Genomic DNA, 26,685 nt, shown 5'->3' with positions numbered 1-26,685 from the left:
GCTAATCATATGAAAAACAAGATAATTTTAAAGTACCTCGTTAAAACCTTCTCGATCGAAAACCCTCCTTAGGGATAAAACAACCAAGCCAGGAAATAGTACACTATTTTATTAAATTTCATCAACTATAATAAATTTTGAGATGTGTGACATTCCACATTCTCGGTACATTTTTACCTGACAAAAATTCTAAATAATAAGATCCACATGTCGTTGTGTCTATGCAGAACGGTCTTTCCCAGTTTGAGAACTTGTCGCCATCCTTTCGGGTGTCACTGCACATTCGTCAAACCAAGTTTCCCTTTTGAAAGTTTATTGGTTTTACCTTTGAATTATATCTTTTTGCCACCACACTTTGCACACTTCTTCTCTTATTCGGCTCTTGTCTCTGAGTTCGTTGATAAGGTCAAGGCTGACCAACAAACTTTCTTTATTCAAATCTAAATCCAGTGTTTGTCGTCGTAGAGAGGACTTTCCTACTTCGACAGGAATCACAACTTCCGTTCCATAGGTCAAACTGTATGGGGTTTAGGGTCGACCAGTAATAACCGACCGTAGTTCTTTAGTTGCCATTGTTCAAGCTCCTGAATGAGTACCACATATCTCTCGTGTATCTTCTGCATAACATAGGTGGCTTCCTCGGGGATAATACATTTTAAGAGTGGTTGAATGTAACCTCTTCGATTTATTATATGAAATTTTAATTTATTTTTTTTGTGAATTTTAATGTGCCATATAGTTTTAAAGATTTCTATAATTTTTATTCCAATACAAGGATTTTATACATATATTTTTATTAATATTTTATTTGCTTATTAATAAAAATATATATTTTCAAAATAAAAATATAATTTTTATTTTTATAATTAAAGATCTTATATGAGATTTGAAGTTTTATTTTTTTATATTATGTCAGAGTATTTCAATAAAAAATAATATCTTAATCCTGTGAATCTGAGCGTCCAATAATAGAAATTGTATTTCCCATAACACAATATTATTTGTTTTCTATATATTTTTAAATTATATCATTTTAATAAAAAAAAATGCGTAAACATCGTGTACGCTAATATGGTCAACATTCAAAATTAAAAGGAAAAAGTTATTAAAATTTTCAACAAAACGGTACCAAATAAACCTTTACGCTTTAAGCTGGTGGGCGTGACCAGAGGAACTCCTAAAATCAAATTAATTTAATTATTAATATAATAATAAGGTCATTTTGACTACTTTTTATTATAAAAACAGTTTTCTATTCATAATACAAATGTTTACATAGAGTTGTGTATATAACATAAATGTTGATATTTACGAGTAACAATATTTTATTTTCAAAATCAGTTGCAGAAAGAAAGGGTTGTTCAAATTCTGAAGTAGTTAGAAGATAGTAAATTTGAAATTGAGGGAGAAAAAAATATGAGGGAAAATATTGGAGAAGAAATGAAGGGAGGAGTGCTGCCGAGGAGAATAATTCTGATGAGGCATGGGGAGTCGCAAGGGAACCTAGACACGGCGGCGTACACCACCACTCCCGACCACGGCATTCATTTAACGGAGCAGGGCTTGGAGCAGGCGCGTGACGCCGGCGTCCGCCTCCGCCGCGCGATTGGCGCCTCTGGTTGCTCCCCGGACTGGCGAGTGCAGTTCTACGTGTCGCCGTACGACCGGACGCGATCGACGCTGCGCGAGGTAGGTCGGTGTTTCTCGAAGAAGAGGATTATTGGCGTGAGAGAAGAGTCACGGATTCGGGAGCAGGATTTCGGGAACTTTCAGGTGGAAGAGAGGATGAAGGTAATAAAGGAAACCCGCGAGAGATTCGGAAGGTTCTTCTATCGCTTTCCGGAGGGAGAGTCCGCCGCGGACGTTTTCGATCGCGTTTCCAGTAAGTTCTCTCTCTCTTCTTTATCATTGCTCTCCAAATGAATTTCTCGTTATCCTGCATTTTCAGTTGAAATTAACACGATTAGGACAAACTTTCACATCATAAATTAAAGTAGTTTTTTTATAAATTAAAATTAGTATGCAAAAATGTTTCACTTTTTTAATTTATGTATTATCTTATTTTAGATTATAATTTTTTTTACGAAAAGCTGAATCTTAGCTTTTTATGTTATGGGGATGTCTTTTAAAATCATTGTGTTGATTTTATGATCAGAATTGACATGTTTTACTAGATTTAATGAGTTTTAAATTTAGGTTTTAGGAACCAAATTATCATCTTGTTTTGTAATTTCAACGATGAAAACGCTCCCAAAATTTCAAAGCAATCTTGACCACAAAATTTGTCACATGGTTCATGTTATCCGAAATTTTCGTACTACTAGAATAAGAAAAATGTCGACTTAACTTCACCCATCATGTTTTAAAATTTAGCATATTTTATCTTTCCACCAAATATTTAATGTTTTCTGACATGATGTTGAAATGAAATTAATTTTTTAAAAAATAAGATTTTTTTTTCATTTAAACTTCATTACACATTTCACTATCGAGGTTTCACGCTTTTCCATATAATTTGTTTATAATTAAGTATATTTTGCTTTCTTGTTCTGTCACTCATCATAACATTAACATTTATCAGACCTGAAATTAAGAAATAAAATGTATTTATTTTTAAAATATTAGTGATGAAACTTATTGAATTGAAACTTAGATAATAAAAATTTCAATGGTAAAATTTGCAATTAGAGTCAAACTAAAACAAATTTTACATTTTTAAAATTTTTAGTCTAGTTTCAACTATTTCATAGTTCATGAATGTGTCACGTAGTCACTATTTTAATATTTGTCGAAGTTCTAAAGGAAAAAAGAGGTAATTTTTTCTTTAATTTTAAAACATGAATGATTACTGAATTGATTGGTTTGCAGGTTTCTTTGAATCTCTGTGGAGGGACATAGACATGAACAGGCTTCGTCACGATCCTTCCAATGATTTGAATTTCGTAATTGTTTCTCACGGGCTGACATCGCGTATTTTCCTTATGAAGTGGTTCAAGTGGACGGTTGACCAGTTTGAGCACCTAAACAATTTTGGGAACTGCGAGTTCCGTGTTATGCAGCTAGGAAGTGGTGGTGAATACAGCTTAGCTGTTCATCATACAGAAGAAGAAATGCTTGAATGGGGACTCTCTCCTGATATGATAGCTGACCAAAAATGGCGCGCCACGGCGAGCCGGGGTGAGTGGAATGATCAGTGTCCCTGGTACCTTGGTGATTTTTTTGATCATCTTCCTGACTCTGATGATGATGATGATGCTGTGGAAAATGAAGGGGAACTAATTCTTTAAGTGTATGTACATAGTGTGCTTCCCATATGGGTTTATGGATTGATTTTTAGTTTTAAATTATTTGAGAAGGGTCTTCAATAGAATGCAATTGGGAAAATTAAGGGGAAGAAAACTAGGAAAGTGGTAGTTGACACTAATAGCTGGCCTTTTGATTGTAGGTCGACTACTCAACTTTATACTGTTTGTAGGGCTTTGCATTATTGTATTAAAGCTTCTTTTGCTTCTTGTAGACTATTTGTTACGATGGCAAAGCCTGCGTTATCATTGTTTACAAAGATTGCGATGTTTTAATGAGTTCAGTAGTATGGTTTCTATAATGGTTATGATGAATCTAGGCACGCTCATTTTTATTAAATTTGTCTCATTCATTTTCAAATGTGGTTTAGTACTGTGTGCCCCAAGAATTCTAAATTGCCATTTAGATATAGTGTAGAAACAAACAGATTTTGCACATGACAAAGTTGGAGTATTTGCAAATATTTTATATCTATTCGTGAGAAACTCAGATGAGAGGACTTGTGGATTTTATCAGATAAATATTGTATTTCTTAGAATTTAAGAAGCAGAAGAGGACTTAGAAATATTAATAAGATTAAGAACAGGAATATGACTTGTCAGTGAGATCAGAAGCAAGTTTCAGAATTGGTCGCGGAGGAGGCATTGGTTCTTCCTCTTCATCCCGAGAACCTATTTTCTGGAAGGACTTGCTCCAGATCCTCTTAAGCTTGTTAGGTGGCCGAATCTCTTCCACATTCTCATTTATGCTTACGGTTTTCTTTATTGATCGCGTTGGTGCTAAAGTTGAAGTTGGCGTTGCCGATGTTAATACCTCATTCTTTCCTTCCTTCTTATCATCAATGTTCATGCATGAGTTATTCTTCTCTTCAGCTTGCTGTACATGAGAAGAAACAGAGTCACCTACAACACCTTCAGTTGGTGGAAGCTTCTTGCCATCATCAACTTCGCTTGGTGTCTCTGACTGAACCTCCTTTTTTTCTTTAGAGTCAGAACTGCTTAGCGCAGTCGAGCTTGAACTGTCATGTCTAGAACGCCCTAAAGTCACTGTCTTCGACGCTTGTAAAGTCAGAGCTCTTTTGAGAAAGTTGTAGAGCCTGCAACAAAAGGCCATAGGTTGAAGATTGAATTCTCTTAGGTTCATCCGCTAAAACTTACCCAGAGAATAAAAGATATGAAAAGGGTGGAAGAAGAGATTGATTAAACCCACCGTCAACTAACAATACAAGTTTATATCAGGAAGTAGATGTTGAAATATTTGGAAGATATTCTTTGCTTTTCTTAGAAAGTTGCCATTGAATCTGAAAGTAGAAAGCAAGAATATAAGAAGGCATTGCTTGATACTGCATCTCCCCTGCTCAGATTATGTTTACTGCATGGTATCAGCACATTTAAGCGAGGTAATTAATCATGACTTAAGACAGATGCAAAAATTTCTATGCTTTAGTTACTCTTTCTAAATTATTAGCAGGGTTGTCAAATTAATAGGGAGTTGATAATTTATTTTTCGTGGTGATACAAGGGGTTGGAGAAGAGAATCTATTTTGCCCATTCTTCCACGTTTACTATTTTATTAATATTTTATGTTGGCAAATTCCTTTCCCGCAACGAAAGAAACTGATAAGGGGACACGCGAAGAAATAAAGCATTTCCAAATGAATTTCATTCGAATTACAAAATTTGCATAGGTTTACACCTATACTTGATTTATATTCAGAGGACAAAGCTCCAGACAAAACAAATATAAGAATTCAGCTCAACAGTTACAAGATGCAACATAGGAACACCTAACTATCATAAATTTTAGGCTTTTGACGCTTTTGGTGTTATCCGTCCACATAGACGCCAGCTTGCGCCACGGTGAAACATAGACTTCTCAAATACCCATATATCACGGACAAGAACCTGGTAAACATAGGAAACCAGAAGTCAGGGCGAAAGAAGACCTTTTATATAAAATAAAGAGCAATGTACTGAACTTGAGTGAACAATTGATTTTGGAAGTCAAAAGGTTGAATCCTCAAAAGTTTGAAGTTCCCTTCGGAAAATTAATGAGTAACCAACTACTATATAATTCATGCTACAGAAAATTGATTCCAAACTGTTCCCTTCTATACCAACAATGAGCGAGAAAATAAAAGGTAATGAAGAAAGAACCAACTAACTTTTCCTTGATGGTTTAATGCTTTTTGATAAATTGGAAGAAAGAAAAAGGAAATGAATATTCAGGAATGCCACAGGGACAGAATGGAAACAAAGAAATCAAGAGCCCATTTGATTCTCTTATACTTTTTTGTTTTAAATAGTGTTTCCTAAAATAATATTGAATTCAAGTTCTATTAAGTTAAAAAAAACAAAAATAGTTAGGAGATGGTTTCTCATCCTCTTCTGTTCTCTTGAAAAAACTCTGCTTGATTGCTCCGTAGACAAACTTCTAAAAAGCATAAATATGTACATGGGATAATCACTTTTACATGTGACGAGAAACAAATTTGAAATGACAAAAAACTGTTTTTAAAAATAATAATTAGCAAGCATCATTATTACCTCCTTGCTTTTATCTCCAGCTACCACAGATCCTTTCGAGTCATATGCTTCAAATTTCTGAAATTAATTTAACATTCATTCAATGTTCTGAGTTGTTGAAATTCCCATTACTCATGAAACGCATAAGTTTTCAGGGATTGGACCAATTTTAATGTAAAGCATACCTGTTTAGCCAAAATCTCAAGAGTAAGCTGAATAAATGTTTTATCCAGGTCTTTCCGATCAACTCCAATCTGTAATTGAAAAGAAAGTCACCACTAAAAAAATATTGAAAAGCAAAATACTGATTTCAAAATATGTGCACTCTTGTGTAAGAGAGACTGATAGTACAATTCAGCATCATATATAATCTGCATATCTGCATAAAGTTAATAGATCAGAAGGACGTGTTTGGTTGACTAGCACTTCTAGATTTGTCAGCATACTTCAAGCAGAAAATACCAATTATATACAACTAAAATTTTGTTTAACTATTTAATCCCAGAAAAGCTTTATACAGCACAAACTAGTTAAAAACTTCGAAATTAAGTTTTTTGTGGTGCCTACAAGATATAACCAGTAACTCCAAGGAGATCTCCAGAGAAACTTAACAAAGATACCAAGAAACAAAAAGGGATTAACTCCAAAGTTTTCACTCGTAAAATTGTCAGAACATCTCCAGTAATGCATCCTAGCAAAGCTAATGATAGTTATACTATTACTTGATCCAGTGGGACCAGATTTTGATCAGTGATGCTTCAGTGTTAGCAAGTTCACATGTCAGCTCTTTGATGTGATCCAGTGCCGGTAAAGGCAGATGTTCTTTCTCTTGTTTCATATTTGTGCTACATTTCGAGTTACCTTGCCACATCATGACCAAAACTTAAACACAATGCAGAAGAATACTAACCAGACGTGCCCGCAAAGTTCGAATCGTAACAACAGGCTCAACCATTTCCCAATATACCTTGCTCCATGCAGATTCTCTTAGTTTAATTTCATTCTTAAGTGCCTTGGACAAGAGAATGAAACACAAGATCTCATAAATTAAACTATATTCTCTTTGGAAATTATTAATGCAAAAAATATACAAAATTGCACTATAGATCATATTCACTAATAAAACCACATAAAAGAACTGAAGCATACAGAAAACATCTTCTCGGTAACTGATTTCCGTAATGATCTTCTGTCACCATTAGCAATTAGCGTGTTTATCTGAAAAAAAAAATCAGCATTGGGGCAAACAAGATATCCCTACTGAAATCATAGAGGAAAAGAAAGTCAATAGAACAAAACACATCCTGCAACTGAAAGAAAGAAACTACCAAGAAATAGGGATTATAAAATGTCCTAGCTGGCAAAAATTCAAAGCATGAACAAAGATCAGACATAATGTCTTTTGTACTTAATTTCTTCAAGGCATTTTGTTTAAATTGACTCTCCTGAACACTATCTGTAGTGGCTGTATATCACTCCAAAATGGTCTCCCTTCAAATCTTTCCAACAATACATTCTCCTAATATATTAAATTATAGCAATCATACACCTACATTCTGTAAAAGAAACTGCATGCATCCAATTTTGGCATTCACAAGGTGTGGCATGTCTACAAAATAAGAGCGAATTTGTTTCTAAGAAGGCTTCAAATGCCATTTAGATATATGCTCTACCAGGCACACAATCTGTTCAATTAAATAAGGATTTGAAATCACCATAGGTAGTTAACCAAAACAGATTTCAAATTTAAATAAAGACTGCATGTTCTGAGCAACATAGTCATCATTCATAATTTTTACCAATTTAAACACTTGTATGAAATTAAATTAATTAACAATTGATTCCTCTAGTTTTCAACAAATTGGTGTAAAGTAGACCTATATCATATGACAATCTCGTTGGTTTGGAACTGATCCACATCATCTCCATGTCAGTAGAGAATCCAGAGATAGTGCAACACAGGCAAACATGAGCCCCGTAAGGAAAGATATTGGCATGCAAGTCAGTTTTACAAACGTGGCACAGTGGCACTATCTTTCTGACAATACAAACAATGAAACTCATGGAAGACTGAATTTATTTATTTATATCAATTTGGAATTTGAAAAATATGAATGATATTGTTAAAGTTGGAACTAGGGGGACCAAAAGTGTAATTAAAATACAATATTTTTTCCACTTCTTATTTTCTTTTAGTTCCTAAATTTCTTTTAGTTCTACTGTAGTGCTGCCTGAACTAACGGGCAATGGGTAAAAGATCGTTATCAAATGGCAGAATCAGTAGTAAGAGAAACAAAATCACATTGTTTGAATTATTTAGCAGACACCAGCACTTAATGGAGAAAGACTTTGTTGGTCAGTTGTTGTTTGATCTTGTCACCATGAATTAAAAAAAAAAACATAGTAAAGACTACAGACCACACCTCCTTGTACATATTGACAGCCTCATTGTAGAACTGCTTTTTTGAATATCCCTTTTTTCTTAACTTCGCAATAGCATAGGCACTTTTGAGCTGCAATAGAGTAAAACACAAGGCTTGATTAAGGTTATCGATAGCCTCCATTAGGGTCCAGGGTCAATATTTTCAGAGTAATTTTAATTTTCTCTTTCTTTGCCAATCTCTCATAAAAGAGAATATTTAGGAGAAAAAAGGGAAAAGTGAAATCAAAGAGAAGAAAATAATTCCTCATTAAAAGAAAGCAACAATCTTCTGTGATTCTACAAGATTGGGTGTAAAGAAAAGAGAGAATGGAGAGAAAAAAATGGATGAATTTTGGCTCTATTCTCGAAATTTGGGGGAATAATGCAAACCGAAATTAAAATAAGATATATATACATAATCACCTCAAGAATTATGTCATGTTTTGTTCTTCTCCAACCACTTCTAGTGAACCATCTGATGCATCAAATATCAGAGAAATTATACATAAGATCATGATAACTAATTATAATAGTTTATAAGGAAATACATGGAAGGCATATCAAATTGTTGAAAGAAAATAACTAGAAAAAGGCATAAACAATTCTAAATGTTAAAATAAAACCAAAAATGGCTATGCAAATTTTAAATATTGTTTATATATATATATATATATATATATATAACTAAATTCTGTTAGTGATGAAAAGCCCTGTATAAACCATAGAGATCTAAAACCACTGAGATCTAACCTCTTCCAAAATGGCATTTTTGCACGAGGTTCATAAGGTTCATAGATAAATCCAGGACTTGATATGGATATCTGTTGAGCCTGCATACATTAAATGACAGCAAAATATCAAAATTATTATCTGATCTGCAAATTAATGCCTTGTCTGACATCTGTTTCTGTTTTTAATTTTAAAAACATGTTCTTAAAACTGCTTTAAAATTTGTTTTTAGGATAACATTTTGAAAACTGAATGAATGAAAAACTTGTATGTCAGTGGTCTACTTCTCATCGATATGCAAATGATAAGATTGTATTTTTGTTAGTTAGAAAACTGCCTCTAGTGAATGTATATACTTACAGTTGTGCCATCATGTTTTTATGGAAACTGGTGAGGAAACATCTTTTAGCTGTTCCTGTCTTTTAGTATTCAAAATTGATCTTATAGGATAATTTTAACATCTAGTAAGAAAACACTATCAAACATGGTTTTATCTGTTCATTTATCTTTAAAAACTAAAAAACAGAAATCAAACAATCTCTATATAATCACAGAAAGCCATTATATATAAAATTCATTTACAATATCTTTTAAGCTGTAGATAAATGCTCAAATTCAAATAAGAGGGTAGCCTGAAATCCATCTAATCATCAACTCTCAAGGTGGCTGTTTTAGAGAACAAGACCCAACTGAAGCACATGTACTTACATCTAGCATATCCAAGTTTTAAAATGATGGAGGCTTTTCGGGTGGTCTGTTACTTGAAATGCTAATATGCTTTGAATCTTTTGACAATACTCAAAATTTATGAATGATCAAAATCTTTCTAATGCCTTAGCTTAACTTTAGCCATAAACTGCATCTCTTAGGTTCCGCACACCATCTCGTTGAAGAGTAGAAAAAACTCTTTTGAAGAACCCATTTACCTCAAATGGCAATTATTTTCATAGAAAGGAAACAAGATAATAAATCCAGTAATTGAATTCCAATATTCAAAGAAATGGATATATAATCCAGCATACAAGAAGTGCATAAATGAGAGAGAGATAGTAACAAGTCAATTCAAAACACCACAAAATCAACACTTTCATAACTAAAGACTGACGCCGAAAAGATATAGGAAACATCCATACAAAAAAAATCATCCCATAAATCTTTTCAATCCAATGCAATAAGTATATCTCGGATAAAACACATGTAGAATATACTATATACTATGAAAAATAGCAGAAAACACTTGAGTGTCATAAAACAAAGAAAAGAAAGGTAAGAGAGATACCACTTGTCGCGCTTGTGCTGGGGCTTTGGCCTGAGTAGTTATCATCCTCTTATCGTTCATGAAAATGGACAACTCAGCAGCCTAAGAGAAACATAAAAAGGACTGAAAGCTAGAAATTCAAATCCCAAAAACCACGGTCCTGATAAATTAAAACGTTCAAGAATATTTACCATTGTAGATCGAAGTGTCAAAGATTTTACACCAGCAAAGGGAAAACCATCTTGGCCCTTTAATAAATTAGGATAGAAGCTCCTGAAATTACCCTCAGAACCTGATCAGGCAAAAATGAACTTGAACGGTAAACAAATAGATGTTAAAGACCAGTTCCTAATCATTCAGATACATCTCTCTTATAAAACCCCTTTCGCATAGAAATGAAGCAACAAGAAAATATTAAAGTAGATTACCGTTTGATATAGCAGAGGAATAAGTCTTGGAGCTACCAAGTCTGAAAATTCAAACACAGCGAATTGATAGTAAGGAAATGAAAATTGCACCATGGCTTTCATTTCAAGGGGAAAACAATCGTTTGGGTTGATGAAGAAAATGCACTTTGTCAGATCGCAATGAAAGCAGTGTTGTTACTCACAGATACGACGAAGATTCTCCAATCTGAGATGAACGATAAAGTGTGCGAACTAAGTGAAAGCGTTTGAACGGCGTCATCATCTTCAACGTGATTCAGAAACATTAATGTTACAATTACAGCTTTGATAACAGATGAACGGTGAATGCAAGATTAACCACCACACAGGTTTCTGGTTTTTCAAGGGTTTAAGCCTTCTTCATTAGAAAAGGCAGAAGCTTGGAATATAGGGAACTTCTTTTTGCACCCCAAAAGGTTGTTTCTGCACCCCATAAATTTCAAAATGCCCACTTTACCATTCTTCAATTAAATGGCAACGGAGGTTGTTGTAGGCACATCCATTGTTAGTTTTTGCTTTTTGAGAGTTTACAAAAGGAGGAGCTGAGAGATAGATTTTGACACATCATTAAGTTAAAGTCAAATTGGGGGTAGTTATTTTAGTCTTAAATTTCAGGTTTTTTTTTATTTAAAGTAGTCTTGGGTTTCTAGTTTATAGTTTAGATTAATATTACTTTTGAATTATGACATTTAGAAAAAATTGTATTTAGAGTTTCATAATTTAAAAGTTAAAATTGACTTGTCAATTATGTTTCAGTTTTTTAAAATTCATAATATATAACTGATTTTTGAATTGTGTATTTGAGAACAAAAATTGTGTATATTTGATTATACAATCTAAAAGTTAAAATTAATAATATTATTTGATTATTTTTTTTCTTAGTTCATACTTAAGGTTGTTTAATTGCATAACAATAATTGCATAACAATATCAAAGTGTTATATTCTTTTGTTATCAGTTTTACCATTATTTTATCCGTGATTGTTTTTTTTATAGATCTGGAATTCAAATTTAGAGTAAAATATAAAATGAAGTTGAAGTTGTTCCAAATGGATGAAATGCTTGATATTATGAAATTTGAGACAACAAAAGATAAATTAGTTGAAAGTGATTGCGTTGAAGTTTGTACAAAAAGTAAAATTTATTATTTTTGTAAAAAATGTGACAAGAGATATATGTTTAGTTTGTGATATATTTGTGTAGTTATTGAAAACACGATATGACTTACTTAAACGCGTCTATTAGCTAATATTTAAACTTTGATTTATAATTGTGATATTGAGGTCTGATATAAAAAACAAAGAACGATGAAGAAAGACATATGTGTTGTTAGGATGTGACATAGAAAGTAAATATATAAGAGATACAAAAAGGAATTACAACTCATTATAACTAGTACACAAATATGTAACTGTCCATTTAAATTGCTAGGTAAACTAGTATGCAATGAAGATTGGTAGATTGTGAAGTTAATATGTGGGAGTCATAATCATGAGTTGATTGATACATTAGTAAGTCATTCATACGCTAACAAATTAAAACTTAACAAGTCTTTCATGATCGTTGACATGACTGAAAGTTTATTGGAACTTCGACTAACATCCTACTCACTTTGAAGGAGAACAATGTGACCACTATAAAGCAAATGTACAATGACAAGTATGCATGTAGGAAATCATAAAGAGAACCAAAAACTAAAATGCAATAGTTAAAAATATTATTGGAGTGTGACATGTATAATTACTAGAGTAGTTTTGATGAGTTTCCACAAGTTGTAATAGATGATTTTAAACACATCATGATTTAGTGAAATTAGTGAATGCATTTAATATTGTATTGTTGATGGACAACCAATAGATTTAGGCTGTCTTTACTTGAGATTAATGGTGTGACGTCCACAATATTGATTTTCTTTGTGACTTTTGTGTTATTAGCAAGTGAACGAGAAAAAAAACAACTAAAATATTTAGAGAGTTGTTTTTTAAAGTGGATGTGTTTTCTCGAGTAATTGTCAATAACAAAGGGAACAAAAATGATGAAACCAAACCTAATTCAACTCAAAGAGAACATTGTGACATTGAGTGACAAAGATTCTTTGCTTGTAGCGATAATGAAAGTTCCAATGACAATGAGGATGATACTGGCAACTAGGTCGTTTTGACTGTTGAGAAATTCAAGCAAAGTAGAGGCAATATGGAGAAGATGATGGAGTATTAGGTTATGTATATATATTATACTAAGAGTACTTTCGTATTTTACACACTCCCACGGGTGCAGAAGGAAAGCATAGGGTGCAAAAAGAAAAAGCCTGAAATTTACTTAGAATAGCATTTGATTGGACCAAGGGCTAATTCTTCATGTACCAGATCAATTGTAACATGCATTGAACATCTTTTTAAATTCCCAAACTGTCTTTGTCACTTTTATTTCAATTTTTTTTTTTTGCGAAGGAGTTGGTTTGCTGTGGTGGAGGCGCTTTGAGTGGAGGTGGTGGTGGTGTAGTCATTTGTGGTGGTGGAGGTCAAGACATTGTATTTAGGTGCAATGGAGTTGTGTTTTCAGGTAAGCATTTTTGTTTTCGTGTGGTGGATGCAGTGGCAATGGTGCAGGTCGTTTTCGTTTTAATTTTCATTTTCATTTTTTGGAAAGTGGCTTATGGATGTAGATATCCGAAAGCATTCAATGTAGATTGCGAATATTCGCATCCAGAATGTTAAGAAAGGCCTCCAGATCTTGACGTCTAGAAATCATTGTTGGGTATCTTGATAAGAAAGACTATGGATGGTGATATCTGAAAGTTACTTATCAGTTCCAGACAATCAGATCCGAAAATGCATTATTTGTGTTGCGGACATAAAATGTTATGGGTAAAATAGTCAATTACTATAAAAGTGTTGGGTACGGGTCAGAAGTTATATAGTATAGGGAGAATTAGTCTTAAACAAGTCCTCATCTTTGGGTTGGGCCCATCGAGTTAATCTTAAGAGAGACTATTTTCTCATAGACAATTTCTTCCTCCACCTCCATAGTCTTTTCCCGTATCTCCATATTTTTGCTGAAAAGTCAAATTTACCCTTAATTAATTAAAAATTAAGCTTAAGTCCTTCATCCTCCATCATCTTCGTTCTAGTGTAGAAAGTATTCTAAATTATAAAACTCAAGTTATAATGACTTCCAAATTCTAGAATTTAGAATATAAAGTTCACTTTCAAATTCTACAATTAGGTATATAATTTGGAAGAAACTTTGTATTCCAAATTTTACAATTCAAAAGTCATTTTTAACTTAGAAAATAATTTTTAAATTATAAAATTTAAAATACAAATTCCTAAGACATTTTTGAAATTACAATAGGAAGATGTAAGAAGAAATATGGAGATGCAGGAAGAACTTGTTCTTCCTCACAGTACATATGAATTTCTCCTACACACCCCAAGCGCTTTTTAAACTTACAAACCTTAAATATATCATTTCTAAAAAATAAATAAATATAACCATACCATTCGGAAAAATCTTTTCATATGCAATATTCATTTTTCCATGTTTTTTATTTTATTTTCTTGAAAAAGTAATAATTTAACTTATATGTACAGTTAAACTAAAATAATTTTTAATCACATGTTCGAATTAATTTCAACGTTTTAATTTTTTACAAAACATTATTACTGCATCCTTGTAAAAAGAAAAAAGCCACATTATATTTTACCAAAAAATAATGAATGATATTAAGAGTTTTAGTTTTATAAATGTTGGAGTATTATTTTGCTAATCATTATCCTAATGATGCCAATTAAGAAACATTAAATAGATCATCTTGTTAAACACTTTTACTTACTACTAAAGAAACGAGTCAGGTGACTTCTATATTTTCAATACAATGAATTTCTTTTTCAAAGAAACTTTTCTACTTTGGAACATGTACTCGTCAGATAATAGTGAACAAAACCATATTATATATTTATTATATGCAAAGGACATTTAGTTAGAATAGACCTTATACCATTATTTCAAAAAGTACATTTGAAATTTAACTAAATGTTGGTTCATTTGACTATATCTGTACCTAAAAATTATTTATTCTATGCTGATATTTTTAAGGGTAAAGTTATTTGTGTCCTCTAACATTGCCACAAAACAGTACTTATTGTTTTCTCTTCAAAAGAATCTAATAACAAGATCACCAATCCTGTTTCTGCTGCAGATTTGGCACATTATTGCTCACGGGTATGCTTCAAAAGAATCAAAATGTTCATTGCATGTAACACATACCGAGAACGCGTGTGATTTGTTAATGCTGATGATTTTCTGTCTTTTCACTCTCGTTGGATTGCATGCACACAGTTGTCATTGCAATGTGTAAAGGTTCACGGGAAGCAATAGAAGTTAAGACAATTAATTCATGCATTCCAATGCAAGATAAACCATCTCTTAACTTATGGAATAGTCTTTGAATAATGCAAAAGTCTAGTTTTCTTGAAAAGCATAATTAGTTTATAAGAACATGGTAATGCAAAGCAAAAGGAACGGTTTCCTTCTGGATTCAGTTGCTTTCTTACTATCATAAGCAAGCTTTTCCTTTGATGTTGGTGCAGTATTTTTGAGGTATTAGAAAAGGCAAAAGATTTGATTAAATTTATTTATTTCGAAATTATAGAATCTGATTTAATGACAGTTGGAATTTCACTTTGAAGCAAGTGCAATGCAAGGCACAAGCATGCATAAAATCTAGCTATAATTGGAATTCATTTTGTGTTATTGGTATTTGGCAGGCATAAAGTGAGAGTTGCCATGGATTCTAAGAATGTTGTTGCTTTTCGAGTTGTAACATTTTGCCTATGTTTGGCTGCTGCAAATTCGGTTGATTTCAGTTACCCTGCAGTTTTCAACTTTGGTGATTCAAACTCAGACACAGGTGAACTTGCTGCAGCCATGGGATTTCTAGTTTCCCCGCCTAATGGACAAAATTACTTCTTAACCCCATCTGGGAGGTTCTGTGATGGACGTCTCATTGTTGATTTCCTAAGTAAGTTTCTAATCTTTCATGAAATTGTCATACACTTACTGCAAACATTAATCAAGAATGTTGATGAGACTCTCAATACTCACAATCATTTCACCTTTCACTATTCCTTTCAAATTTAGGACCTTACCTCTAATATATTCACATGAGAGAGAACACTGAGAAGTCCTAAAGTTAGTTTGGAACTCAAGAAATCTCAGTACATCATCTCATAAGCATGAGTCACATCTCTATTTATTGAGTGTGTTTTCTAGAAATGACTATACTAGGTCTGAGGATCTGAAACTTAACTGTGTTTATCATATTTCATATGGTCCACAACACCTCAAACATCAAGCCTGAGTGATATGAGTGCATGCTCAATCAGAAGATGTAAATTCATTTTCTTGGAGAGGTCGTGTTACTGTCAATGGTTCTCATTGATTACTTTAAGATTAGAGGTTGGACTAACTTAATTATTGATAGAATACAACAATGGTTCACTTCCATAACAAGACTTACTAGACAAACCTTCTGATGTTACAAATGTGAGGTAACTAAGCATATATAACTCTGAAGGCTTGAATATTATCCATGCAATTGTGAACATATATAGCGATGTGAGCACCACCATATCCATGTGTTGTTGGTTGTTCATTGCAGTGGATGCGATGAAATTGCCATTCTTGAATGCCTACATGGATTCTGTGGGATTGCCAAATTTTCAGCGAGGATGCAATTTTGCACCAGCAGGTTCAACCATACTTCCAGCCACTGCAGCATCCATCAGCCCGTTCAGCTTTGGGGTTCAGGTATCTCAGTTTCTGAGATTCAGAGCTCTGTCTCTTCAATTGCTTCAAGGTATATGATAAATTAATGAACTGTGTTCTTACTCCTTTGGTTTCAAACTATAGTTTTCTGCTTATCCCGTTCATTTGAAGGAAAGTGATCTCAATAATGTTTCAGAAAAGAAATTTGATCAGTACGTCCCAACTGAAGACTCCTTTGAGAAGGGGTTATACATGTTTGACATAGGCCAGAACGATCTAGCTGGTGCGTTTTATTCAAAAACATTGGACCAAATACTCGCCTCAATTCCAGCAATTTTATTGGAATTTGAAACTGGAATAAAGGTTGATAACATACTTTTATTCTAAAAGTTTCATTTCATTACTTCCATAAAAATAGTTATACTGAACTTAACATTTGTTCTGTGTTTTGTGAGTTAGAAACTGTATGATCAAGGGGCAAGGAATTTCTGGATACATAACACGGGTCCACTCGGATGCTTGCCTCAGGTTGTTGCCAAATTTGGCACTAATCCTTCAACACTTGATGAACTAGGATGTGTTAGTTCACCCAACCAAGCTGCCAAAGCCTTTAATGTACAGCTTCAAGCCTTTTGTAGTAAATTGAAAGGACAGTATCCAGATGCAAATGTAACACATGTTGACATCTTTACCATAAAGTTAAACCTCATTGCAAACTATTCTAGATATGGTGAGTGTAAGTTAAGAAGTTTATTTGTTGCCTCATCTCAATTCCAATTACTATTGATTTCACCTTTTTCTGGGGTAATGATTATTTATTTCCAATAGTTATAGATGCTAGCTTATGTAAATCTTGAATTCGTCACATCATGAGTATAAAAGAGCAACTCACATATACACTGCATAACACTTTATGGGAATTCAGTGCATTACAATTGTGATTGCAGCAAAATATTCCAGTTATCTATTACATTCAAAATCGTTAAAATTCTAGAATTGTGTCTAAGTCTGATGAATTTAGGGATCAGGATAGGCCAATATGGCATTATTTCTTTTCTAACACATTAGTTGTTGGACCAAACAACTAAATTTCTGTGAATATATATCTGCAGGGTTTAAACAATCCCGTATGGCATGTTGTGGATATGGAGGTCCACCATTGAACTTTGACAGCAGAGTTTCTTGTGGGCTAACAAAGATATTGAATGGGACGGAAATAACAGCAAAAAGTTGCAAAGACAGCAGTGTGTATGTAAACTGGGACGGAACTCACTACACTGAGGCAGCAAATCAACATGTGGCATCACAAATTCTCACTGGAAACTACTCCAATACTCTTTTGGGAGACAAAACGCCCTTCCTTCTCTAGCTCAAGTTCTAAACCCTTTATCTATTTATTGTTTTAACAATTTTATTCTCTTGGTACTGTTGTAGTGAAACGAACAGCTGATTGTAACCTTGACTGAAAGTCATGATCTTACAAACTAATACGATTCAAGATCAAATAAACTGACTTTGTGATATGGTCAGTGAAAAGTTTCTATGGAGCTTACTTGGACGTATCATACAAGTAAAACTAAAAATTGATTAACTGAAGTTATGAAAGTTATTAAGAAGTGGACTACCCATTATTATATAGTCTCACGCATGAGTTTGCAGGGGCTTGTGTTGGAGATTATACATCGACTAGAGAGTAGGACATTTAATAGTATATAAGTGGATGCAAATTCCACTTTATAAATTATTAAATGTCTTACTCTCTAATGTTTTTTTATGTGAGATCTCCAATAAAAATGGTATAACATAGAAGACGAAAATAATATGGAGAGGCAAAAACTTTTCCTATAATTAAAATTAACTTGTGCACATGTTAAAATGTGGCTTTTAGAAGTATGAGAGGATCAAATTCTTTAGGAGGGGATTAAAGAATATGCAAGAATGCAATGTACAAAAGCTAGGAACCCTTGTCCTCCTTTAGTTTCATTGAAAAAGAAAAGGCACTTTGACAAGAGTAGTATTGGAAGAGAGGCGGAGAACTAGAACTCCTTCTAATAACAGTCATATGCATATATTCTGGAATTGCATTTACAAGAAAAAACTCTCATCTTATTCTTCAGCCTTCCCAAACTCAATTGTAAGATGAGCATGGTTACAACTGCACATTATACATCTGAATTTAAAGAGTAAGAATTTGAAAGACAGATCTACTTATATTATTTTATTTTTTGGATACATAAGCATAATATTGTGCCATAGGAACAACGAATGCAATGACCAACAAACCGCCAACAACCAGAGTGAATTGTCCACGCTTCTCTTCTGTCTCTTCCTTGGTCTTGAAGTTAGACTCACGTTTGTTGTCTTTGAATGTAGGCCCACCAGGATCTGGAAGGCCATCAATGGCAGCAACTAGACGTTTAGCAGTGGTAAAAATAGCTTCATTGTACTTCTCATCCGTAGCCAAAACTGCATATATAAACCACAAATAGGTAGTTTTGTACACCTCAAGAAAATTAAAATGATTATAGTTGTTCCTTAACGAGTAAAGTTAGTTTTACAAATAGAGTTTACTTAGAATGCATTCCCATTGTAAATGGTTCAACATATACTTCTTTAGTAGTTATATATTGCATGAATTCTCAATCACATCCCTAGAAAAAAAGCTATTAAATTGGTCTTTACACATGTAAACATAACCGATATGGTTCATGCCACTGCTATGATGGGAAAAACCACACGTGGAAGCAACACACATAATCATGACTCAACTGTAGAAAATAAACAACACAGGATTTAACATGGTTCGGTCGCCAATATGCAACCTACGTCCATGGACAACTAATTATGTTTTCACTCTGTTTGTTACAATTTTATTACAAGAACAAAGATTTCTTAAATAGAGATTATAGAGGGGACACAATAATTAAGACACTCACTAAAGCATGGTGTCTAGTCAATCCAACCCAATTGATTATGGCTTCACACTCAACATGCTAACCCCTTACGCATTATTAATTTATGTGTTCTTTATACATGTAATGTATTCTTAATTTGGTTCCTATACACACATTCTTTAAGAAGCTCACCGTAAAAGGCAATGGAAAACAAGTGTAATAATGAAATATCTCTGTATTGTATTATGGATATAGTAGTATATGGTTTTCTTACATTTGGGAATGAAGGCAAGCACTATTATCAGTGAAGCAGAATACAGAGAAGAAGAAGAAGAAGAAGATTAGAGATTTCCTCTAAGGGCCAGAGAGAGAACAGATCCTGAAAATATTCTCCCCTTTCATCCCATCTCTCTAATCCTTATAGAGTGACTTCATTCACCACACAAATTCCTTCAACGTTTGATTGAGCCTCCTCGTACGTTCACTCTATCTGTTAACCTTGCTTTCCTCACCCTTTTCTACATGTGTATTCTGCATAATGCTTTTCCCAAGTTCCTTACTAATCAAGTCATCATTTCCATGCGACTCTTTGTCCAATGACTATTCTACCCTCGTAGTGTCCTCCCAAGTATCTTGATTTGCATCGAAAACCATCCCATTGTAGCAAAACTTGGACAATATGCTGATCACCTCTTATGATAGTTTGAGAATCTAGAATTCTACTTGGTTGAACAATAGGGCCGAACTCATTGTTGAGTAAAGGAAGTAGATATGGCTCCTGATGATCACCTTTGCATCTCTTCAATAAGGACACATGGAAGACTAGATGAATTTTAGCTGAAGCAGGCAAGATTAACTCATATGCTACTGTACCAATTTTCTGGATTATTGGAAAATGACCAAAATATCTGAGTCCTAGTTTCTGATGCCTTCCAAGGACCATTGAATGTCGTCTGTATAACTGTAATTTGCCCAACACTAATCCACCTTTTCCTCAAACTCCAATGGAATACTATTTTTATCAATAAAATTTCTTCATTTGGTGTTAAGCCTTAAGCAAATGAGCTTTTAGCTGAGTAAAGGCTAAATCCATTGTTGCAACAACTCTTGTAGGGAGGGTGGATCATATTAATCCAATTGGTACTTGGTAGCGGTTGGGGGATCTCTGCTATAAACAACTCGAAAGGGACCTATGTCAATACTAGATCGGAAGGAACTATTGTACCAAAATTCTGCGCAAGGAACCATTCCCTTGGATGATTCACTATGAAGCATCTTAAGTACATCTCTAGACACCTATTGAGGCCTTTGATTGTCCATCACTTTGAGGGTGATATGATGGGCTCAGGGCAAGGGTAAGTGCTACTCAGTTTGAACAATTGTTGCCAAAAGTTGCTAGTGAATACCCTGTCTCAATCAGATACAATTTTTTTTCAAAGGTGATGCAATTTCACAATGTGCGTTCATTAATACTTTAGTAACTTGGTTGCTAGTTTAATTGGTTTTGCGTGTGTCGAAATGAGCATATTTAGATAATTGGTCTATAACCACCAAAATAACTATAATGCCACGAGAGGGAGGTAAACTAACTTTACAAAGTCCATGGCTGAGTCTTCCTTAATTTGGGAAGATGTAATAGTAGACCAATAGGTAGCATTTTATTCGTTTTAGTTTGTTGGCACATGAGACATTGTTGCACATGGTTCTTAATGTCATAGTATAGGCCTTGCCAAAAGAAATGGGCAAAAATTATAGCCATAGTATGTGCAATTCTGGCATGTCTTCCTACGGGAGAGTTGTGGAATTCTTGGAGAATTTGTTGAATCAAGGGATGCTTAGGAGGAATGACCAATCTTTGTTTCCATTAAAGCAACTGATGTAGAGCATGTAGGTTGAGAAATAGCCATGAAAAATGATCTAGAAAGTGCATCAACCATACATTATCTTTACCAGGTTTATATTCAATAGAGAATTCATAGCCAAGAAACTTATGAAGTCAAGCTTGTTGTTTTGGTATTTTGATAGTTTGATCCATGAGGCATTTTAAGCTTTCTTGATTAGTTCTAACAACGAATTTGTGGCCCAATAGGTAATGCTTGAGTTCGGAAATTGCTTTTGTGATAACATAGGACTCCCTTGTATACGTTGACTGTTTTTGCATCCTAAGAAATAATTTCTTAGAAAAGAATGCAATAGGGTGAGGGTCCTAGTATAGGATGGCACCAATACTAGTACCTAAAGCATCTGTCTCAAAGATGAAAGGTTTTGAAAAATCTATTTCTACTAGAACTTCCGCTCTTGTGATGGCCTCCTTTAATTGCTAAAACGTTGTTGTAGCATGAGAATTCCACTCAAAACATCCTTTTTTTAACAAATTAGTGAGAGGTGTAGCTATGGATGCATAACTTCTAATAAATTTTTTATAATATCCAGTTAAGCCCAAAACACCCCTTAGTTTCTTCAATGTAGATGGAATCTACCAGTTCAATATTGCCTGCACTTTGGACTGATCCATTGCCATACATACCACTTCTTGAAACAGCTTGACCCACTACCGGTTCTTCATACTTACAGAAAGAAGGCTAGCACTGTAATCAGGGAAGCAGAAAACAGAGAAGAAGAGAAATTTCCCTTGAGATAGAAATAGATTCCCAAAATATTCTCCCCTTTGATCCCTTCTCTCAAATCCTTACGTAGTAACCTCATGATTGGCCCTCCTTATTTTTTGTTAGCCTGGCTTTCCTCACCCTCTGTCACATGTATTCCGCATAATGGTTTTCCTCGGTTCCTTTCTAACCAATTCATCATTTCCATGTGATTCCTTGTCCAGTGACTTTTCTACACTCTTAACACTTTTTTAATTACATACATGAGACCAAATTAAGAATGTGTTATGTTTACAAGAACCAAACTAAGAGTGCTTAAAGGAATCAAATTAAGAATTTGCGACACATATAAGAATTAAATTGTGTTTAAACTTATAAATATTGTTAGTTTTTATAATAATATCTTTGAATGTCATATACAGGATGATTTCTAATTGTTTGATACTATAAAAATCTGTGTATGACAATTAAACTCTTATAAATAGTATTACAAACTTGCAAATACCTGGAAGGTTCTCTGAGACAGCGGCATCAAGGATAGTTTCTCCCACAGCTTGGACAAAAGCTGGACCACCAGTTACTGCTCCTTCTTTCTGACTGGTGACAAGAACCACAATACCCTTGTTGTTGCCTTCTTCTACAGAAGGATACCATCTCTCCAGGACTTGGTCAGCATACTCAAATGCGTCGGCTTTGCTCTGCAATTGGCCACATTCATACAATCAAAACATTTCATTTAGCATTTTCTTTAGTCCTTTCATTCTCCATTTAGTTGCACAAGAAGCCAAATGCTTCTTCACAGAACGTCATGCGGAAATAAGAAAGACAGTTTGGTTATTTAACCACATATTGTGTAACTAACCGTGAGTTTTCTAACAGTAATAAAATTGATGTGAAAGTTCTTCCTTGATTCTAAATCAGACAATAACCGCTTCAAATCAGACTTGGTCACCCTACTAAGCACTCCTGCATCATCAACCACATAAGAATCTTGGGGTGGACCCTCGCTAAGCACATCAAACTCAGATGCCAGTGCATTGCCACTGAGCAAAACTGGGCTAAAGTTGAGGGCCAAGGAGATAGCCAAAGCTGCTAGGCCCTGTTGAGCATGAGACAACCAGGTTGTGCATGATGGTTTGGGAGATGAAGTTTGGTTCTTTCTGAGGCTGGAAACAATGGGTTTGGAGCAAAAGAGAGAACTTGACTTGGGTTGGGGAAATGGAGCCAAGAGGATTCTTGAGGGTGAAGGTTTGATGTTGAGGACTGGAGAGAGGGAGTGAGGAGGAAAAATGGTTCCCATGATGAGGATCAGCAAGGATTCAATTGCAGAAGGCTCCTTCTCTTCCACATCATTCCTTGTTCTCTGATTTGGTTCAGATTTCGGGTGGTCTCCATTGGTTGGCAGTGTTTGAAAGTGGATAACGTCTATTAGCCATGTGGATCTTTTGGTCCACAGAACTACAAATGTTCATTTTTCTTTTCATTTTCCCCAAGTGAGCTTGCATCATTAAATAAATAAATAAGCCTATTTCAAATCTTTATATATTATTTTCCCTGATTCATAAATAAAGTTTACTACACTAAATAAATTAAGGTGGGTTTTCTCTGATTAACTAGTTATTTTGAGTTCTGAATTTTCAGAATTTGTTACCTATAATGTATTCTTGAAACAGTGTTTAAGCTTAAGCGGTAATTTTTGTCTGATCATGATTGTTCCTCTGTGAGGATAATGTTCTTGAAAAAAAAAAAGCTACTTTTTACAATGATTCATGTGCCCCTGAATTGGGTAAATTTCAAAATCAATTTATTTTGGCTGAAACTAATGATAACTGTCTCCATGCACTTTCTTTCATGGCCATTCTTTTATCAAATCTCTGCATCACCAACAACACCAAACCCTTCTTCTCTTTCACCTCAAAACCCATAATTTGTGAGGCCAAGAACCTCACTTCCAAACGGAACCTTATCCTTCAAACTTCTCTTGTCAGCATCGGCATTGGCCTAACTCCTCTTGTCTCAGTTGCGCAATCGTCACCTCAAGCGTTGCCGTCAAAATCGCTTCTTTCTGGCATTGAAAACACGGCATCTTGGTTTCAGTTCTACGGTGATGGGTTTTCCATTAGAGTCCCGCCAGAGTTTAAGGATATCATGGAACCTGAGGTTCACTCTTAACTACTTTTCTCTCTCAATTTTTAATTATAATTTCCTGAATTACTGAAAATCAAATTAATTCTTTATTTAGTCAATTTTTTTCCTTGTTCAACTTAGTATATTGTAATATAGAAATTTACAATTGAAAAATGATTGTGCAATGTGTAAATAGAAAGTTGAAGGTGTCTACAACTTTTAGTAATGAGAGGTTTGTTTAACTCAGCTGAATCCAGTTTTCAGTTAGTTGGAGTTTGATGTAATATTAGTTGAATTGAAATTGTACAGCTATATATAGCTGATTGATCAGCATAATGCTCCTCAATAGTATTCATTTTCAGAACTTGCATGTTAACAACAATATCATTGAAGGTTTTGAAACATTTGTGAAATTTAGTTGAGTGAGATAATATTCATTTACTTGTAGGATTTCAATGCTGGAGAGTCTCTTTATGGGGACAAGGCAAAAGCAAAAACATTTTCAGCACGGTTTTCATCTTCCGATGGGTAATTTTATATTGAATCCCTCACAATTCCACATTTTCTTGCAATGCACTTGTGTAACATGAGCATGTTCTCTGCGATTGAAACAGATCTGAGATTCTAAGTGTTGTTACTCGTCCAACCAATCAACTTAAAATCACCTTCTTACAGGTAATCAGGCTGTCAATGACATTTTATTATACACATGAACACTTATCCTCTAAATTATTTCAGTAAGACAAAATTCACCTCTTAATGTGTTTGTCCGAGGAGAACTGTACTGCATATCAGTCATCAAGTTTTTGTGCCTATGTTGTGACAAGCCACTGTAACTGAGATTATATCACTGTTTGCTATTCTTTATGAGAACTTCTCAAGGAACTTACGTATTATTCTCTGATTAGAGTAGGCTCAGAATATATCTGATTTAGGTTCCCTGAAGGAAGCAGCAAAAATATTTGTTCCAGGTACAATTTGTAGATTGTTGTATCCAACATTTAGTTATTCAAATTATATGACATGCTTCGTTGCTCCTTCTGTTTACTCATAGTTCTTGGTTTTAGTATTTCATTCTTCCCATATTCTGCATGCAGGAGGGTCCAAACTTTACTCTGCAAGATCAATAAAAATAAAAGAAGACGAGAGTTTTACGTAAGTTCATTTCAACTGACTCAAACTATATAGACCAAAACTTTTCTCCTTTTTGGGACAAATACAAAAAATAGTTTTTTTAAAAAAAATTCTTACTAAATAGAAAACAGAGGTTGTCTTAAGAACAGAATAGCTAAAAGTAAACAGCATTCATACCCCTTCCCCCAATGTTTGATTGAATACTAAAAATGCTAGTGTGGAAAATTCTGAGTGTGAATTAATTTTTTAAGCCATTGTTATTTCAACTGGAACCAACCCTGTTACTGTGTCTCTATAATATTGAGTGTTTCTATTGCATCAAATTCCAATGCAATATTGGCTTTTACATTTCCAGGACTTACTATTTCTATGAATTTGGTAAAGATGATCAGCACGTAGCAATGATGACAGGTGTCAGCAGTGGAACGGTTTGTTGCTTCATCCATTTACTGATACAATTAGCCTAGTGACTCTGGACCAGTGGGATAGTTTTTTTAATAAATAATAATTATTAATATCATGAAATATATTAATCTGCATATTTTAACATCAATATATAATATGTTTATCACTTGACAATAAGATCAATAAATAAATTTAAAAAGTGTAAAAAATAAAAAATTACCATATTTTATTATAAATTTAGAACATTAAGAGGATGAAACTTTGCACCCTCAATTCAGTGTAGATTCGCCACTGTCCATAAATCACTGCCAATTGGTCATCAACTTCTGCTAGAGGAAATTCTCATTTCTTTCTGTGGTGATACACATCGATCACCTTATATTTTCGCCAACATAAATTACAGAAAAAGTAAGATACCTGGTCCTTATGTTCTGTAGGCTTTTATTGCTGGAGCAACTTCACCACAGTCGAAGTGGGACAGCGATGGTGTAAAGCTTCGTTCTGCTGCAATATCATTAAAACTTTTGTAGCCATGTACTGAATTTTTTGTAGCTGGGTATGTCACTCATAGTTTCAACACTTAAGTGGTATGGTTTTTAATCTTTTAATCTAGTGTAATATTATATGCTATTTTAAGTCACAACTGGCGATGTAGGCCATTGATTTTGATAAATGTCTAATCAATATTCTATTGGCATGAACAATGATTCTTGTCAACCGACTCATTCTAGCTTCTATTCCATAATAATGTTTTTTTTTTTCTCTTTCTGATTTGAACCACTTCTCTACTTGTCGCCTGCATGACTGCATAAACCTTACCATCTTGGGTGCTTTCAGCTGCCAGTCAAAGCTGAAAAGAAGTTAATAAATGTTGTAAAGCAAATGCGTTTACTGATTACTGATTTTTTATCTAGTACCATTTGATGGGACAAAATGCATTTTTTTAGTTACTGAGGTTTGGAAGAGATGAATTGGAATTGGGTTGGTGTTAAAGGAGAGGGACAAATTCCAAATTTTGAAAGATTGTGTTATTGTTCCGTTAAAATAATTTTGGATTAATTTAAAAA

The 26,685-nt window shown here is 34.0% G+C and overlaps 6 protein-coding genes across 8 annotated transcripts; 3 read left to right on the top strand and 3 right to left on the bottom strand.

Moving 5' to 3' along the window:
• Positions 1-1,236: 1,236 nt before the first annotated feature.
• On the top strand, positions 1,237-3,516 carry LOC137829860 (phosphoglycerate mutase-like protein AT74). Its single transcript, XM_068636828.2, is given in 3 exon segments — positions 1,237-1,882; positions 2,869-3,273; positions 3,276-3,516. Coding segments are annotated over 3 exon segments (897 nt in total). The 5' UTR covers positions 1,237-1,416; the 3' UTR covers positions 3,302-3,516.
• Positions 3,517-3,754: 238 nt separating this feature from the next.
• On the bottom strand, positions 3,755-4,542 carry LOC137829863 (uncharacterized). The gene has a single exon (XM_090304654.1). The coding sequence runs from the start codon at positions 4,444-4,446 to the stop codon at positions 3,880-3,882; it is 567 nt and encodes a 188-aa protein (XP_090160780.1). The 5' UTR covers positions 4,447-4,542; the 3' UTR covers positions 3,755-3,879.
• Positions 4,543-4,943: 401 nt separating this feature from the next.
• LOC137829859 (Mitochondrial inner membrane translocase complex, subunit Tim44-related protein) lies at positions 4,944-11,212 on the bottom strand. 2 transcript variants are annotated; one of them, XM_068636826.2, is made up of 12 exons: positions 10,848-11,212; positions 10,666-10,706; positions 10,429-10,529; positions 10,259-10,339; positions 9,001-9,080; positions 8,674-8,725; positions 8,252-8,341; positions 6,978-7,046; positions 6,739-6,840; positions 6,014-6,082; positions 5,850-5,906; positions 4,944-5,207 (listed from the first exon to the last, which is right to left on the bottom strand). In XM_068636826.2, exons 1-12 carry the CDS (start codon positions 10,925-10,927, stop codon positions 5,106-5,108), a joined length of 924 nt encoding a protein of 307 aa, XP_068492927.1. In that variant the 5' UTR covers positions 10,928-11,212; the 3' UTR covers positions 4,944-5,105. The 2 variants fall into 2 exon arrangements, with proteins under 2 accessions (XP_068492927.1, XP_068492928.1); XM_068636827.2 differs by having other exon boundaries at positions 10,259-10,306; positions 10,848-11,037.
• A 3,629-nt stretch (positions 11,213-14,841) lies between these two features.
• Positions 14,842-17,973, top strand: LOC137829856 (GDSL esterase/lipase At1g54790). 2 transcript variants are annotated; one of them, XM_090305055.1, is made up of 6 exons: positions 14,842-14,907; positions 15,453-15,706; positions 16,346-16,543; positions 16,649-16,815; positions 16,912-17,182; positions 17,565-17,973. In XM_090305055.1, the coding sequence occupies exons 2-6, from the start codon at positions 15,472-15,474 to the stop codon at positions 17,819-17,821; spliced, it is 1,128 nt and encodes a 375-aa protein (XP_090161181.1). In that variant the 5' UTR covers positions 14,842-14,907; positions 15,453-15,471; the 3' UTR covers positions 17,822-17,973. The 2 variants fall into 2 exon arrangements, with proteins under 2 accessions (XP_090161181.1, XP_068492924.1); XM_068636823.2 differs by lacking the exon at positions 14,842-14,907 and adding an exon at positions 14,980-15,285.
• A 525-nt stretch (positions 17,974-18,498) lies between these two features.
• On the bottom strand, positions 18,499-23,443 carry TLP18.3 (thylakoid lumen 18.3 kDa protein). Its single transcript, XM_068636820.2, has 3 exons — positions 22,815-23,443; positions 22,458-22,650; positions 18,499-18,918 (listed from the first exon to the last, which is right to left on the bottom strand). Exons 1-3 carry the CDS (start codon positions 23,250-23,252, stop codon positions 18,671-18,673), a joined length of 879 nt encoding a protein of 292 aa, XP_068492921.1. The 5' UTR covers positions 23,253-23,443; the 3' UTR covers positions 18,499-18,670.
• LOC137829855 (tagatose-6-phosphate ketose/aldose isomerase, putative (Mog1/PsbP/DUF1795-like photosystem II reaction center PsbP family protein)) lies at positions 23,435-26,378 on the top strand. Its single transcript, XM_068636822.2, has 7 exons — positions 23,435-24,112; positions 24,528-24,607; positions 24,694-24,754; positions 24,993-25,050; positions 25,177-25,234; positions 25,569-25,641; positions 26,056-26,378. Exons 1-7 carry the CDS (start codon positions 23,804-23,806, stop codon positions 26,146-26,148), a joined length of 732 nt encoding a protein of 243 aa, XP_068492923.1. The 5' UTR covers positions 23,435-23,803; the 3' UTR covers positions 26,149-26,378.
• Positions 26,379-26,685: the final 307 nt, after the last annotated feature.

The sequence above is a fragment of the Phaseolus vulgaris genome, chromosome 7 (genome assembly GCF_051622355.1).
Source record: "Phaseolus vulgaris cultivar YP4 chromosome 7, ASM5162235v1, whole genome shotgun sequence".
Lineage (NCBI taxonomy): Eukaryota > Viridiplantae > Streptophyta > Magnoliopsida > Fabales > Fabaceae > Phaseolus > Phaseolus vulgaris.
Note: the sequence above shows the minus strand (reverse complement) of the source record. Positions and strands in the feature narration are given on the sequence as shown.

Coding starts and splice junctions, on each gene's coding strand:
- LOC137829859 (XM_068636826.2), bottom strand. CDS start 10,927: ATGATGACGCCGTTCAAACGCTTTCACTTAGTTCGCACACTTTATCGT. Junction 9,081..10,258: donor CAGCACAAGCGCGACAAGTG/GTATCTCTCTTA, acceptor TAATGTATGCAG/GCTCAACAGATATCCATATC. Junction 7,047..8,251: donor CTGTCAATATGTACAAGGAG/GTGTGGTCTGTA, acceptor TTTTTTTTTCAG/ATAAACACGCTAATTGCTAA.
- LOC137829856 (XM_090305055.1), top strand. CDS start 15,472: ATGGATTCTAAGAATGTTGTTGCTTTTCGAGTTGTAACATTTTGCCTA. Junction 15,707..16,345: donor TCTCATTGTTGATTTCCTAA/GTAAGTTTCTAA, acceptor TGTTCATTGCAG/TGGATGCGATGAAATTGCCA. Junction 16,816..16,911: donor AATTTGAAACTGGAATAAAG/GTTGATAACATA, acceptor TTTGTGAGTTAG/AAACTGTATGATCAAGGGGC.
- LOC137829855 (XM_068636822.2), top strand. CDS start 23,804: ATGGCCATTCTTTTATCAAATCTCTGCATCACCAACAACACCAAACCC. Junction 24,755..24,992: donor TTAAAATCACCTTCTTACAG/GTAATCAGGCTG, acceptor TGATTAGAGTAG/GCTCAGAATATATCTGATTT. Junction 25,235..25,568: donor AAAGAAGACGAGAGTTTTAC/GTAAGTTCATTT, acceptor TTACATTTCCAG/GACTTACTATTTCTATGAAT.
- TLP18.3 (XM_068636820.2), bottom strand. CDS start 23,252: ATGGGAACCATTTTTCCTCCTCACTCCCTCTCTCCAGTCCTCAACATC. Junction 22,651..22,814: donor TTACTGTTAGAAAACTCACG/GTTAGTTACACA, acceptor GGCCAATTGCAG/AGCAAAGCCGACGCATTTGA. Junction 18,919..22,457: donor TGTCTCAGAGAACCTTCCAG/GTATTTGCAAGT, acceptor TTATATATGCAG/TTTTGGCTACGGATGAGAAG.
- LOC137829863 (XM_090304654.1), bottom strand. CDS start 4,446: ATGAACCTAAGAGAATTCAATCTTCAACCTATGGCCTTTTGTTGCAGG.